This window comes from Acanthaster planci, linkage group LG10 (genome assembly GCF_054643075.1).
Source record: "Acanthaster planci isolate LZ-2023a linkage group LG10, COTS_SCS, whole genome shotgun sequence".
Taxonomy (NCBI): domain Eukaryota; kingdom Metazoa; phylum Echinodermata; class Asteroidea; order Valvatida; family Acanthasteridae; genus Acanthaster; species Acanthaster planci.
Window position 1 is genome coordinate 14,021,077 of NC_141786.1, and position 16,319 is coordinate 14,037,395.

The window sequence follows — 16,319 nt, forward strand, 5'->3', positions numbered from 1 at the left end:
AGTCATCCTATACTGCATAGACCCATCCATACCATATCACTCAAACTCCAACGGGCTCATTCTGTTGGAGTTTATCAGGTTTGGTACACTACCCTGCATGTACAAGTACATAGACAAGTACATGAACCTGTTGGATTTTGTGAGGTTCAGTATGCTTTCTAGTGCAGGAGCCTAGGGGGTTAGGGTTAAAAAGGAGAGTTTTCCTTTGGTGGAAAAGCCCCCCAAAATTGCAATTTGAAAGAAATGGGTGCGCACTGGCTTCATTTAATCCTCTACCATGTGTTTTGTCCTTGAGGGGAAATACATTGATCGCAGATAAATTCACTGCTCCCATATTTCCATCAATCAGCTTGATATTGTGTGCACTTTTTTGCTATCAGTAGACTTGCTTTCTCTAATTTAGGTAATGTTTTGTCATAAAAACTGTGAGTTATAAAGTAGTTGCCTTGGTCTGAAAAATTATTTCACGCTTGAAGATTTTCTGTACCTGATTCAGATGTTTTTGGAGCAATTCAAAAGTGTTGCCTGCATGGCACATTCATCAATCCTGTATGGCCAACCAAATCGCTATATCTTTGAAAACGATTTTGTGATGCCTACGACATACAACAGAATGTGAAATTACGGTCAGACATCGGACATTTTCCGAGCACTTATTGTGTTTGTCCGAACAAAATCAAAGATGCTCAGACAAATTGTCCAACCAACACATCAACAACAGCTCTTAAAATATCAACACAATATATGGGATTACGGCGTCCAATCTATTATTAGATTTGTGTTAGAATTGCGTTAATTATGCGATCAGGGCTGATCGCTCATCACCGGCCAATGTCATTTATTTGCACAGACATGAAATCACCCCATAATACTTTGCACTGTCACAGTGGTGAAAACACATGCTCGAAACTGTATGCATTAAACGAATCTGCCGCCACGCCGCACCCATGCAAAAGAATGCGTGATGGATATTTAGCAACCAATACCAGTCTGTACTGTACATATACTGCATCTGCTGTATGTAAACACTCTTCATCGGCCTTACACACCTCTAATATAAAAGGCTGCAGGCCTGAAAGATATCCATGTTTAATGTTTTGTTGCAAGAGGTTTTCTGCAAGTTAATTCACAGAACTTGGTCTCTTATTTATGTCTGTATTTTCTGTGTTCATGAGTGTAATTTGAGGTTGTTCTGCTCATGGCACTAGGATTAACGCCCGCTGGTCTGGATGCATCACGCACACTTACCACACGAATGCGATACACGGACATTGTTGGCCAGTTTGCCATCGTGATTGCCATCATGATTGTGTGAACTGTTCATAATTTTCTTGTGAATTGCTGTTTGTAGAAATTTTTACATAGATTAGGACAGGTGTTCATCACTTTTTGAGATACTTTTGGAGGCTGTCGCCCAACAAATGCCATTTAATCAGCACAGAATTGCCCTCCAACAAAAAAAAAAGTACAGCACATTGCATCATGTATTTTTGACCTAACTAATAAAAGACTGTATGTATGCAGTAGGCCTTAGTTAAATAACAATAATTGTGGATTCTGAGTAATCTTTGGCAAGTGTTGATCCAATTTGAGCAAGCAAATTTATGACATAGCCTGCCCGATCACGCAAACTAAAAAAAAAACATCGTCGCAGCCTGCACCTGAACAAGGATTGCTCAATGCAGCTGCGTTGCGGTTCTGGTAGGACCAGGGGGTGGGGGGGGAAAAAGGTGAATTTCGACCCCTGGCACAGTGACACTGCACGTTACAACTCTACCTTTGATATAATATGGCAGATCAAAAGATGTTAATGGCAGAACAAAATTGATTCTGTTATGACATTTTATCTGAGCACTTTTTGGGTCTAATTTCGCACTCTGTAAAAGATGAACTACTGACCAGGTTTCCCAGGAATTTGAAGATAACTTGAGCTGCAGGAAAACTGAATATTTTTCATGTTGAAAACTAGGAAAATCACTGCTCTGGTCAACAAAGGCCCGGCTGTGTTTGTGTGTAGTGTATGCATGTTTATACTCAGCAGATCGAATTGTGGTGCTGGCGTTCTGTTATGCAGGGGTCAGCGTGTTTCGTGTTTGAGGTTAACTCCTTTTTGTGTCTGTTTGCAGGCATGTGAATGGGCACAAACAAAAACCCCTGATAATATTTTTTGATGAAATTAATCCTAGGGAGACTATTGCAAGTGCAGAGTGCAAAACCCTTACGGCGTGGGGTCTGGGGGCCCGCTTAAGGGCCCCAGAAAATTTTGGATTCTAGATGCGCTGTGGTGTAATCTGAGGCAATTGATGGCCCCTTTGCCTCTAATTTATTGAAGCAAAATCTTCTCAGTTATAAGGACATTTCTCATTTTTTTTAATTACTCTGATTTTGTTTTACTAATTAACTGGACTTGTAAAACCTGTGATGTAGTTCGTTCTCCTTTCACGAAAGTGTTTGTGGTTCTTCTCGTACTTAACTGCATCCTGTATCAATGCTTTCGCTCCGGAAGTACTGCACCTGATACAAACACAACACCACTCACACCATACTTCTCCAGGGTCGTGCAGCTTAAGAAAGCAGTCGCCCACCACATGCTCATCTTACGTTTCAGAAAGTAATAATTTGTCACACCTCGATCAGTTCCACTTGTTTTTTACTGATATATCAATCCCTTTCTGATCGGCAGCCCCCCCGCTCAATGAATTTCAAGTTCTTTCCTTTTGCCATGATTTTGATTTTGTTTCCTGACTGCATGTGTGTACGGTACCTACGTACAGTGTGGCACTTCGACCATACAGAGTACATGAACACGTACCAATTTCCAAAAGCCACTTCGCACATGGCCAGCCAGCCATGAGGCCTAAAGCCTCGCAGTGCTGCCAAGAATTTATGTCTCTATGAAATACAGACCCATTTGGAGTAATGCGCATGCGTATGTATAATAATTAGAAGAATGGCCAGTCATGTGAGAGGAATTAACCAATAACAGGTAAGAGTCTGATTTTTATGGGTCAGATTTTTGTGGACACCGGGCATTCACGCCAAGTGGTTGTGGCGAAGCCCGAGCTCGCGACAGCACTCTTCACGGGTTCCCTCCTTTGGTTACGCAAAGAGAATTCAGGTTTTGTGAAAATCTGCGAAATTAGATCCTCGTACATTTCGAAGGGTCCCGAAGCGTCGTGTAAATCAAATTGTTTCAAAATACAAATTTCAGTTTTAGGGAAATTTTGTGCACTGCGTGGTCAACTAACATTTACCCCCTACAACTTGCCCCCTTCCCCCAAATTTTATTCCATTTTTACACTGAACTTGAAGACCTCAAATTTAAAGGTGAAAAAAAAAATGGAATTCTAGTTAAACCAGAAAGATTCCCATGCCCGTGTTTGACTCAATACACGCTGACATGTAAAGCATGTTTGCGTGTTGGCTAAAATTCTGACCTATACCGTAAACTTGATGGATGGAACAATCAACACTGTGGACAAAAACTGTGGAAAAACGTTGCATTTTCAGCATGCCTCTACTACGAGACTTGTGTAAAAGATACACACTGTTTTCAGCCGTATCTCCAGTGACATTTTGGGGTTATATCATTAATACATAATGTTTCTAAAATTGGCGAAAAAGGGACTCACAGAAACCCATTTTTCAAGCCACATGCCTAAATGTGAAAAGTGTTCAATTTTTACAATGTTAATTTTGAAAAATTGTCTTTCCACCTCTTCTTCAAAGGTTAATTGGGGAGAGGTTTTCCTTTCCTTACCTCTTAAAAAAAGGCGATTTGCAACACATTAGAGTCCAAGTTACTTGGACCAACCTTAGCTGGTAAGGTAGCTTCTGAGTTCCAAAATTCATTTCTGTTTTGCAGAGATTTTGCATGGATATTGTGTCTTCTAGTTCTAGCAGTATCAGGCTACTGGCATTCTTTAGGTAAGGTACATGTAGGTGATCAAGGCATGACAACCTAAATACACGGTAAGAGGCCCAGCCCAGCATGCGTACCGTTAGGCCCTAATTCAGAACTTTGACAATCAACAAGACACTTTCAAGTCAGTTCATACCTTGGGTGACTTGTACCTTGGATGACTCGTACCTTAAAGGACTTGTACCTTGGACAACTCGTACTTCGAGTCAAGACCACTTGTACCTTCATGTTTGCAATTCGGTTGCAACTTTCTGCTCTTCCTTTTCAGCAGGTTTAAGATCAGATTTGCCAAACATATCAGGGTAAAATCTTCATAAATCTCCCGAGAGATCTAGAGTGCCAGCATGATTTTCTGTATAGTGCCTGCCGCGGATGTTTCTGCTGTTGGTTTTTCGTGATTGATATCGAACAACCTGACCATTTACCAACTTGACTTTCTTATGAACATTCTCTTGGGGGGGTCTTTACTAAACTTAAAATTCTTCTTGGGGGGACATTCATTCTTATGACTCTGAGAAAAGGTTATTGGACTTTTTCATTTTGTGGGGGAACGATGGCTTTGTTTAGTAATTTTTTTCGGGGGGTGTAATAAAACTTGCTAAGTCTTGATTTCTGTTGGAAATGTTTCTGGTCTTATTTTTTAGTTGGCCGGGTTGCCTTTCTTATTAATTTTTTTTTTTTTTACAAGTTACCACTGACATTACTTTATAAACTTTGAAGTAAATGAAAACATGACATTATTTCCTCATCAAGGTGGACTGCAAAGTGAAGGTTCCGAATCGCATGTTACGATGGCTGGCCATGTTGACCAGCATCAGTTGCCTGACCCTACATGCACTAAGTTGACCTACCCCCAGAACTGTGGGGTCCGACGTTCGCTCCTCTCCCACGGACGTCAGACCCCACAGTCCTGGGGGTACCTTGGCCCTTAGCCCAGGTTGGACGACATCTATATTACATTGTGACTAATGTAGACGTCGTCCAACCTGGGCTACTTGGCCCATAGGCCTCACATTAGGCTTAGGCTAGCCCCACTAGTGTGGCACGGACTCTCACTCCCGATCCATCCTTAGCCACACATCCGTATATGCAATTTCGTGTCGGAGTACTAAACATTTTCAGTGCACCCATTTATCACCGTGGGCACAATTTCTTTTGCACACGCACATGATCCTTGACCTTTCCGCTTTCTAAAAACCATTTATTGAATGATTTCACTCACGTTATCCAGGTATTTTCCAGTCTTTTTGCCTTTATCCATTTAATCTAAAGGGCTCGTTCTCAGTCGCCATCTTTAAAATAAGATTGTTGAACAATACGTCACTTGACCCCTCATTGTCTCGACGGCTGTTCCATGTCAAGACATATGTAATAAACGGACTGAGCGATAAGATACTACACGTACCAATGGGCTCTTCCAAAACTTTGGCAGCAGTTTAGATTGACATGGCAGAGCCGTCGAAACGATGAGGGGTCAAGTGACGTAATGGTCAACGACCTTATTTTAAAGATGGCGACTGTGAGAGCGAGCCCATTAGATTGAATGGATAAAGGCCAAAAAACTGGAAAATACCTCAATAACGTGAGTAAAATCATTCAATGAATGGTTTTTAGAAAGCAGAAAGGTCAAGAATCATGTTCGTGTGCAAAAGAAATTGCACCCACGAAGATAAGTGGGTGCGCCGAAATGTTCAATATGCCGACACGAAATTGCGTATACGGGATGTGTGGCTAAGGACGGATCGGGAGTGAGAGTCCGTGCCACATTAGTTGGGCTAGGCTTAGGCCTACTAACGCTCCACTCATGGCGAGATAAGCATGGTAAGACACGAAATGATACGACACGAAAAACTGCTGTCGTATTTCATGCTTGTTAGACCAGTTTCTTTAAACAGGATACCCTCATTTACCTGAACGTCTTCATTTCTCAATTCATCGATCAAAACGGCAATGGGATATAGGGAGTCGTCTCCAGATTCGCTGGACGCCATTTTGCTCAAACTGTTGTGCACGTTGTATGTTGTTACATGTAGACCGTACCCACAGCAGAGTGCCCGTGTTCGAACTAGACCACGCATTCATGTACAAACGCCGGGCCGTTCGCACACGTACACGGCAAACGAACGGTAGGCTGATTCCCGCCCGAAAAGAAACCGCATAGTAATGGAAAGGTCGAGAACCAGCCTATGCGTACGGGCGTACATGCACATGAGGGGAGTAAAAATTGGGTTCTTCCGCACGGAGTCGTACGGCTTACAGCATCACAACGAAATACAGAATATGTTATTCGAGATAGTATAATTTTCTCAAATAATATTTCGATCGAGGAGTTTCAAGGTCAATTTGGAAACAACTGTGCACACTGTGGGTACTGCTGCTGTGGAACATTTTGAGCTACATTACCCCCAAAAGAACTCATTTAATTTTTCTGACACGAAAAACTGCGTATTCTAAGAAGTAATGCTGGCTACTTTGCTTGCACCTTCCTACCAAAGGCTCTGTTTTAATTCTAACCGACCCGGCGCTGACACCCAGTCAAAAGACTGAAAGCGGTTGAGTGCAGTGGTACTGCATGTAATAATCAAGACTTTTGCACTGGTAACTAGTGGTGGGGGACTGATGAACCCCACTTGTCTTTTCCACAACCCTCCAATCATGCCAACCAACTCTAAGTAGCACGTGTATCCCGATTTCTATCTTTTTGAAGTTGTTCTTTTTCTAGTCGTCCGCTGTATGTTGAGGAGAGTGTTCGCGGTCGATTGGTTCAAGTGGGGGAAACTGGGGGGTAAGAACTCTACTTACTAACTTGCTATAGTCACTACAGAATCCTTAAATTATATTCTTTTTAATTTTTCTTGTTGGAAAATTCCAGACAGAGTTGGCGACGCCGTAAAGTTTTTTCTCTGTCAGAGTAAAGAAAAAAAAAAGATTGAACGAAGATGAGAAACTACGACTCCCTTGTTCTTAATTAGGCTAACCTGAATCTTTCTTAATTTTTGCATTTGCAAAAATGCATTTTTCACTGAATTATTTTTTCCGATCATTTTTGGCGATGTCCACTTTTGACGAATAGAGCCACACCTTACGAGAACAAAAGTAATAAAGAGAACATGACACAAAAATACTCACTTGAAGTGAGAAATGAAGATGCAAAAATGCGAGTAACTACAAATCGCCCCTTTTCAACATGTAAAACATGGTCACGTGTCCAACAGAGATTGATTTGTAGAGTCTTACTCGAAATAATGCTACCTGATGGCCAATAACTTACAAATTTAAAGTGTGATAGATGAGGTGGCGGTGAGCTCTTACTGTAATTCATGCGAAAACTTAGTTTCTTATTGAATGTGACCGCGACAACGTACGTAGGGTCGATGCGTGGCTGCATGGAAGTAATGGTGCGCACGACGATACGAGCTGGGTCGGCGCGTACGGCTAGATCGTATCCAGAGGAAGAATACTCTCCCGATTGGAGGGACAACACTGCAAGACGCCCCAAACAAAACGCCGGGTTTCAAACATTCGTTCCAGGGGTACCAGTCCTTTTAGACTGGCTCTAAGTCCTTTATAGAAGTATGAAGCAAGCACCGTGCTGCGCCGCTTGGCAGTGTTTTCGCATGCCATTACTGGGCATATTCATGTCAATAATTATTTGACAATTCCAGATCTCCCCGGGCTATTGTTTTTAACTGTACGATCCTTGTAAATGCTCCCGTTTCCAATTTACCCTTAGTTTCACTCTAGGTTTGCCATTTTGAGGGCATGCCATTTTCTGATGACGATGCAATTCCCATTTTACAAAGTATGTAGCCAACGGGGGTGGGGCAAAGGATAACTGCCCCTGGAACTACCCCCCCCAAGAGCCCGGGTGGGCCCGATCGCCCTCCCGAAACGTGCCTGTGTCGCGTTCGTCCATTGGCCGCCGGGTGGCCGTATCGAGCCGTCTTTGTATTAAACCATGGACGTGTGTGCCATGGTCCCGATACGGATCTTCCTGCACTCAAGCCGAGTACCGGCGGCGGCCCTTCCTGGTTGCAGTGGGCCGAACTCAAGGAAAAATCTCCGCCAGGACGAGGCGCATAAAAAGTACCCCCCCTGCAGATTCTTTCAAAAAGAGGGGTCTGTTTGGGCCAAGAAATTGTGGAATTGTGTCAGCATGGCCCAGGGTCATCTCTATAGATTCAGGAGCATCCATCTGGGGGCAAAGCAGACGAAAATGTGGCTAGAAATTTGTCTGATGAGCCACAAAGGTAAGGGATTTCATTTGAAAAATGGCCGCTGAGAAGAGTTTGTAACATTCACTTTTGGGGGTGAGTTTGTTTTGGGAGGATAATTAAAGAATTCATCAGTTAACCCACTAAAACTTGAAAATCAAATGAAATCTGAAGGACCAAGCAACACATTGTTTTTTTTGTTTGAGAGGCCTCAGGGACTTCAGTTGGCTGCCATGGGGCTCCAAACTTTGTTGATTTTACACTTTTTTCGATGGAGCTTGAATTGGTTCAGTGCACCCCTATTCCCCGACAGTTCCCTTATTGGTACAGTCCTCTAGTTCAAGCCCCATTGAAAACAGTGTAAAATCAGCACTGTTCAGCGCCCAATAACACGTATACCAACATCCGCGAGAGTTCTGAAACACAAATAAAATTATTTTCTGGTCCCTAATCTTTCAACTTCTTTTCAATTCTTTGTGGGTTTACCAACTACATTTTTAATTATTCCCACAAAAAAAAATCATCTCCCTCCCGAAACGTGATTTTTCCGAAGTCTGATTGCAACCATTTTTCTCAAGTGGCAATCCTCAACCTTCCGGGACACCTATGACCATTTTTCAGCCGTAGTTTTTACCCACTCTGCTCTCATATGAAAGCTCAAAGAACCAGGGAGTTGATCCTGGCAACGATTTACACAATCTCACCATTTGGGGGCCAAACAATCTCCTTTTTCAAAAGATACTGTGAGGGCACTTTTAATGCTCATGAACTGGCCAGAAATTCTCACTTGAATTAGTGGACTGCACCCTTATTTTCCATTTTGTGGTGACGTAGTACCCAGTGCATGCTGCATTCCGGTTAGTCCTGGGTCAAGACGGCAGAACACGATAACGGACTCAATCGAGAATAATAATATGCCGATTTCTATTGCGCCATCTCGTGGCTTTATTTCACCAATTGACGACTCGTTCTACCGTCTTGGGAATCTGTAAACTTGGGAATTCTGCCGTCTTGGCTCGAGACTACATTCCGGCCTGATCGGTCTCTGAGAATATGCTGAATATTCACGATTATGTCCACGCTGACCCCATTGTTCTTGCACACGTTGTAGCGTTTGTCCCCGGGCGACGTGGTACCATTTGCGACCTTCCTGTTTGATTGGTCAACAGGAAATATGAATATTCACGATCTATTCCCCGGGTCCCGCATGTGTTATCCGTGCTTTTTCGTACAAGCCCAAGACAACGCTGTACCAGCAGCAGTCCATGTCCATAGCCCAAGGTGCCGTCGCCGCAGACGATCTCAGCATGGAGGAAGGAGAGGATGATCGCAGGTTATCACTCAGCTGACGGCATGCCAGCAAATCCCATTGTCAACATATCACTGTCACAGTGCCTGCGTACGCATGCGGCCCTTGGTCAGTTCCTAGAAAATGATAACACAATGACAATCCCAAACATGCAAAATGATTTTAACCCGTCCTGGTTTTCACTGAGAGCTGGGGATTCTGAAGTAACATCTAATGAATAGGTAGACAAGACTTCGATGCAACAAAATAGAACGTCCTGAGGGCCCTGCTCTTCAGATTATAAGGCCTGGATAACTGCTATTCCCCAACACAAGTATCGGCCAAGCCACAATTTCACTTTCATCTCAACAACATGAGAATAATGAATATTATTACACCCCTGATGATGAAAGTTAATGCAAGCACTATTGTAACTTAACTTGTACATGTACATAGTCCCATTAATGCTATACAGTAAAAGTTCGAAACCGTGACTATTAGGACGAACTTGAAAGCCCGCAGTCGGAAACTTCTAACGTTCGTTGCCGACATCTGGTAAAATGACATCTCCTTTCACGTTTTATGCCTTGAAGATTCAATTCCTGAACGGTGCTTAGTTACTTAATCCTTTCTCACGTTAAACAGACTTGATTTCGGTTAATGTGTTCAGCCCCATTTGAATTATTGGCGTGTACTTTTAACCATGCCAATAGAAACAAAACATCTGTATTTTTATTATACGGACAATAAATCTCTGATCCAATTTTATTATGTTAGTGAGATAACTCTGGACACGACTTTTGTGCACGTCGTCCTGCTTTTACTGCTGAAAAGGGGGACTCGAGCGCCGGACGCAAATGTGTTGAAGTGTTGGGTTCTATTTATATTCAGCTCAATACATCGTTCCTGTCCTAAGTTAAACAGGGCACCCAAGCAGACTTTACTCCCATCAAACTTTAATAGCCTGAAATACTCCCCAAAGAAGTAATGTTTTGCTGTCATACTGCATTCTATTTCTTGCATGCTCTTTTTATCTATTTATTTGAGCATCATAAGGTCTGAAATTTGCCGAAATCCGGTGATTGTGTGTACTTGGAAAATATTACTTATTACATCTACTTAGGATGTTGCCACGCGATATTGACGTCTCAGATCAACCCTCTTCCATTATTTATTTGCTTGAAAATACTTACCATCACCGGTACGATCTTCATATCAAGTTATTTCCTTGCTAAAAGTACCTAAATCAATGACTAACAATTTTAAAAACTTGAAAGTCCACAGCGCTGACAAAGTAAATGTAACAATGTTAACGTTTGCTTCTTAGAAAAATTAAGACAATTAACTTTGACAATTCCAGGCATGATTAGGCTATCATCTACAAAGTCTGTTCCCCCGCACACTTTTCCAAAAATTCCTCACTTAAACACGGGATAACTTTTTTAATACCACAAAACGCTATGGGCCTTCCATATCCTGAGGCTAATGTCAGTACATCTAAAAAGTGCTCAGAGATGTGCCAGCTACAGCTTAACAACATCCCTATACACTAAGGACCTCTGTAACATTTGTTACAGTCTATACGTAATTTTAACTATCCGCGTACTTTTGTCTTTTTGTGTACGTTTTGGTGAATACAGTTTTGTTTTATCTATCATTTCCATATTCTTAATTGTGCCAATAGAAATAAAACTTCTGTATTTTTATGATGCAGTACCAAACTTCTAATCTTATGCCAATAAAATTACACTGGAATAGACGTCTGTGCACGGAGTGCTGATTTTACCAATCAAGTGGGGGACGTACGAAAATATGTCGTAACGTTGCGTTCTATTCATATTCAGTTCAATAAATCGTTCCTATCCTAATAATGCTAAATAGAACAGGGCACCCAGCAGACTTTACTCCTGTCAATCTTGAGTGGCTTGACACAGCTGAAATATTCTGCTTCCTATTTCTCGAATGCTCTTTTTGTCTAAACTTCACTGGTATGGAACGCCAAAAACGCAAATACTCGGAGGCAACACATCGAATGTTCTGTTAGATCGATCGATCGTTCTTCAACATCGATCGATTCACTACATCGATCGGTCCCCTGCTTCGATCGATCGTTCTTTACCATTTGGTAGATGTCAGTTTTAATACACTGGTGATAACAGTGCATGTGCATAGTTGAGCTCCTAGATAGTACATAATACGAGTCTCCTGCAAGACCACAATAATGGGTGGGCAACGCCTGTGTACACCCCGCTAAGAAAAATTAGTCTACAGCCTATTTTGCCAAACTCCTGCCAAACCACTGCAGACAACTTGATGTTCACTTTCAACGTTAGTTTCTATCATGGTTGAGCATTCGGGAGCAAGCTTTGTTGGACACAAATCTTAACGTACATCTGAACTTTTTTTCGTAGGCAGGTGTCCTGTGCTCTGACACAAACCAGTTCTTAATTTACTGGTTTAGTTTGAAAGTTGTTTAAGTTAATATTGCCGTGATTTGAATGTTCTTATTGTTTGTTTCTTGTTTGTGTGTCCTTAGTCCCCCAAGTACATGTACATGTTTGTTTACCCAGATGTTTGGGTGTCTGTTTATTTGTGTTGTACTTGATGTTTCTTTATATATTTGTCTGCGGTTTATTCTTTGTCTTTGTTTCAATAGTTATTTCAACTGTGCTCCCCTGGGTTGCGATTCCCCTCCCCTCATTCATCTTATTTCCTGGATTACCGTCATTCTCCTTTATAATTTTGTTTTGTTTTTCTTGTTAACTGATTTATCTATGTGTATTCTCTATTTATTTATACATGCACATACATATCCGTTATTTTTTATCTAGTGTGTTTGTTTAGCAATTATATATGTCACAATTTAAATTACAATGTTCTTTTTTTAATTTGGGTTTATCTATTTTCATTCCTGTAATTGGCGGTATTTCTGCTGTTGTATGTGGCTAATAATTAAAGAAATATATGTAATGGTGTACTCTCGGTAGCACTAGTCCTATATACAGATTTTTCTGTAGATGTAACCAGGTGTGCCCTTACAATGGTTGTCCAGACCTTACAGGAAGGACACAGAAGGAGTTGCAACTCTGGCACATCAAAGTGTTAAACGATCGTCGCCTCCAAGTCAAACGATTAACAGAAAACATTCCAAAAATGCCCGTTTACTGCCCGCCTCCTTGCTGGACAAGCGGGACCATTAATAAATATATCCGAGCAATGAAATACTAATTATTGCTGTGACCAGGAAATAGACAGAGAAAAATCCCTTATATTACACCTACTTTTGCCATCGCGAATAAGCTTTTTGAAGTTTGATACACTGTTCCATTATCCATGTAAAGTTTGTAATTTCATTCCCCTCCCTCCAATACATCAGTTTTCAAAGTATATGGACACATTTGGCTAAGACTGGCCAACAACATATTGACTAGTACTGGAAAGTTAAGTTGATAAGGAATAAAATGCACTATTTCATCAAAGTGAGTGCTCATGAAATCTCATAAAATACGCTTTTGTACAAATTTCATAATAAAAATTATTCAAACCAAACACAAACTCTTGTAAACAACGGGGCTATTTGTTCCCAAGACAACTCCAGAAGAGAGAGCGCATTCAGGGCAAGTACGGAAGCGTATAGGGGCCACTTGCAAAAGCTTTTTTCGAGATACTATCTCGCTGCGGCGAGTAAGGGTGCACCCTCGTAATTAGGCCAGAAATATGTTCGCCGAGCTCATTAATAAAAGTTATAGACTCAAAATATTCCATATTAGAGGGTCCTGAGAGCCATGGAACTGAGGAATTGAAGAAATATGAGACTGGACCTGTGGGCCTGACTCGGGGCTTCCAATTCTGAGCTATTTGGATGCAATCGGGTTTGAAAGTGGCACTATTTGAGCCATTTTGCCGAGGGGGGGGGTTCAAAATGGCTCCTTTTCTGGACAGGGACGTTTTCTGCATTTTAGGGGTCGTCTGCTTCTGGTGAAAATTTCTCAAAAATTCATTGGTCAACCCCCAAAAATTGAAAGGAAAATGAAAGAGGACTTGTGGAACATCATTTTTCTGTGCAGCCTGAACACCTGTGAGAGTTGTATTTTTAAAATATTTGTGAAGTATGGGGATTTATCACTGCTGTCTATGGGAATTTATTTGTAGTTGTGCACCCGCAAGCTAAAACTAGTTCAACTCGCTGTATATTAAAGACTCAGTCTAGATACCAGACCCAATGATTCCGACTACTCTTGTCAAGGGTCCTGTATCACCCAACGTCCACGTAACCAATACTCCCCCAGATTTCTGGGAATAGTCGAACCATTCCGAACTTATCCTGTCCATATTTAAGTCAGTTTAACGTCAACACATTTTCGTTAATGCTCTTCAAAACTGTAAAATTGTTACAAAGATTAAAATAGGTAGCAGAATGAAAGAGGGGGAGGAAAAGACCATTCGGATGGTATTCGGGCCGCGTCTGTATCAAGAATTCTGTGAACTGTCCGTGGTATACCGGTCGGAGAACGCCATCCTCTACAAAGTGGAATTAAAGTCAAAAGATTGGAACATGTTTTTATTAAATTGATTGCATTTTAGTTTTTAATTTAATGTGTTTTAAGCGAATGTTGTTTTTAAAAAGCTCGTATTTTAAAAGTTTAGTATATATTTTTCAAAACCGAACAAAATCTTTAGGGTCTCATTTCTTTTTTGAGATTCCGAATCGAGTGAATTTTTAAAGAGCGAATGAATGTTTATATATGCAACGTAATCTCTAGGATTGAATGAATTTTTAAAGTTCGATTTAAAAAAAAAATAGAACAAAAACTTTACAATGTAAATATGTTTGTCGAAATTAGATATTTTCTACAACGTAACAGGTTATGTATTTTAAGGATATCTCATTTTTTCCGAATGAGAACTCATCTGAATTAAGAACTCATCCGATCTGAGAAAGCATCCGAATTGAGAACGCATCCACAGCTGCGTATACAACGTATTCGATCTTTTAGACGGTATTCTGCGAAAGCCTCACAGTGCTTGACGTATATTTTTTTGAAAAAGTGAAGCACATTTTTTCTAAGATTGTTTCAACGAAGTTTTCACAGGTTGCTTTTAATTCGTTGTTGGATTTATGTTAATTTGGATGCTTTCTCATTAAGGGTGGCATGGGATTTTGTGTAAAATACGTACACAAAATAACTGCTTTACGCTGAAAAAGTGTTCCCATTTTTAAAATATGTTCAAGTTTATTCTGTATGTCACAGAGTGATATTAAACCGGAATTACTTTTAAATTAAAAATACCGTATAGTCTTGGCCCTAATTGTTGAAAAAATAAACGTGGTATTTAGTGGTGAAACAAGATTTTATTTTCCTGAGCCGCAACACCCAAACATTCCTGAAGTCAGTCAACCTTACCAAAAATGATGGGCTGAGTGCCAGTTGAGTTGTTATTGGTAGATGTAGCACTTACGCACGATTTGAATAATGAATATTTATGAAGGTAGTACCCAAAACATTCTGAGTTCTTTGAAACAAGGCGTGGCAGTGCTGGAATTTTTCCTTCGGGTTTAAAAAGAAAAGATATGGGTTGGCATGATCAGTTCATTGCTGGATTCCGAGGAGAGAGCAGTGGCCAGCCTCGATGACCTGTAGTCGTGAGCCGATGAGTTAGTCTTGAGGACTTCTAATTATGGAAGTAGAATAAACTACATGTACGTTCAGACTGTTCTGCGACACGGAAAGCCAGGAAACGCCCAGCTCCTGTAAGATAGGTATGTATAAATATGATATATTGGATATTCATTTTATACATTTGTTCCTTGCAAAACCAGATATTGAGCCAATGAAAATGAGATTTACCGAGATATTGCTTAAAATCCTAGTTGGTCTTAGTAATTTGAGTTGAGGATGTTGCAGCACTAAAAAAATTTATCATTATCTTGGAAGTTAACACACTTCATAACACTTCAAGCTTATTAATGAATATTTTGCGTTAGATATAACTTGGCAAGAAAAACCAGAAACATGGGAATATGGCTGTAATTTTCAGGGTTTTCAGTTAAGAGGAAGAGGGAGTCGGTTGACCGGTGGCGACAGAGGGGTTGGAACGCGGCGGCGGGACGTAGAAACTTACCGAGTCGGCCACGGGCCACAAAAGCCGACTACAACGCAAGAAACAGAAGCAACATGGTGGCAGGACATTGAGGCGCTCATCACCTCATTTATATTGTAATAAAAAATGTCAGTGTAAGAAATTATCCTTATTTTGTGTTCTTTTATAAATAAATGTAAATATTGTACAGGCAAAACAAATTTCCAGCAACAGGTGTGTATATATTTGTGTCTAAGCTACCAAAGGTCTGTCCCTAAGGGTAGGATAACTCTAGGGGTGTGACACTGTACAAAATATTTTATTTCAATCTGAATAAAGTTGGATTTTTAAAAATTCGCTCCAATCTTTAAAAATTTTAGCTTTGTGTAAATTTACGTTCTTTCAGTATTTCTTGGAATCTAGAAATACGCCGCGTCAATGAAAATTCATCCACTCTTTAAAACTTCTATCCTTAAAATTTCGTTCTGCTTTTAAATATCTATTCCAAATTTTCTAAGATACGAATTTTAAAAGACATTTTGCTTTAAAACACGTTCAATAAAAAGAAATGCTTTCCATTTACCAAAACATGTTCCAATCTTTTCCCTAGTTCTGCTTCGTAAATGGGGAGTACTTCGACCGATATAACCCGGACAATTCACGAAATTTTTTGTACAAACGCGGCCGGAAATTGCCGAATTACCGATACCATCTGAATGGTCTTTTGTATTCTCCCTTTACTCATTTGAATACCAATTTTATTCATTTTAATCTTTGTAGCACTTTTTACAATTTTGAAGAGAAAAAGTGTTAC

General features: G+C 40.6%; 1 protein-coding gene across 1 annotated transcript in view; it reads right to left on the minus strand.

The window, feature by feature from the left end:
- LOC147797843 (uncharacterized) overlaps positions 1–5,952 on the minus strand; it is a 41,709-nt gene extending 35,757 nt beyond the window's left edge. The window contains exon 1 of the mRNA XM_087142138.1: positions 5,833–5,952. Coding sequence (XP_086998264.1) covers positions 5,833–5,913 — 81 coding nt within the window. The 5' untranslated portion in view covers positions 5,914–5,952. The remainder of the gene's footprint in view (positions 1–5,832) is intronic.
- Positions 5,953–16,319: the final 10,367 nt, after the last annotated feature.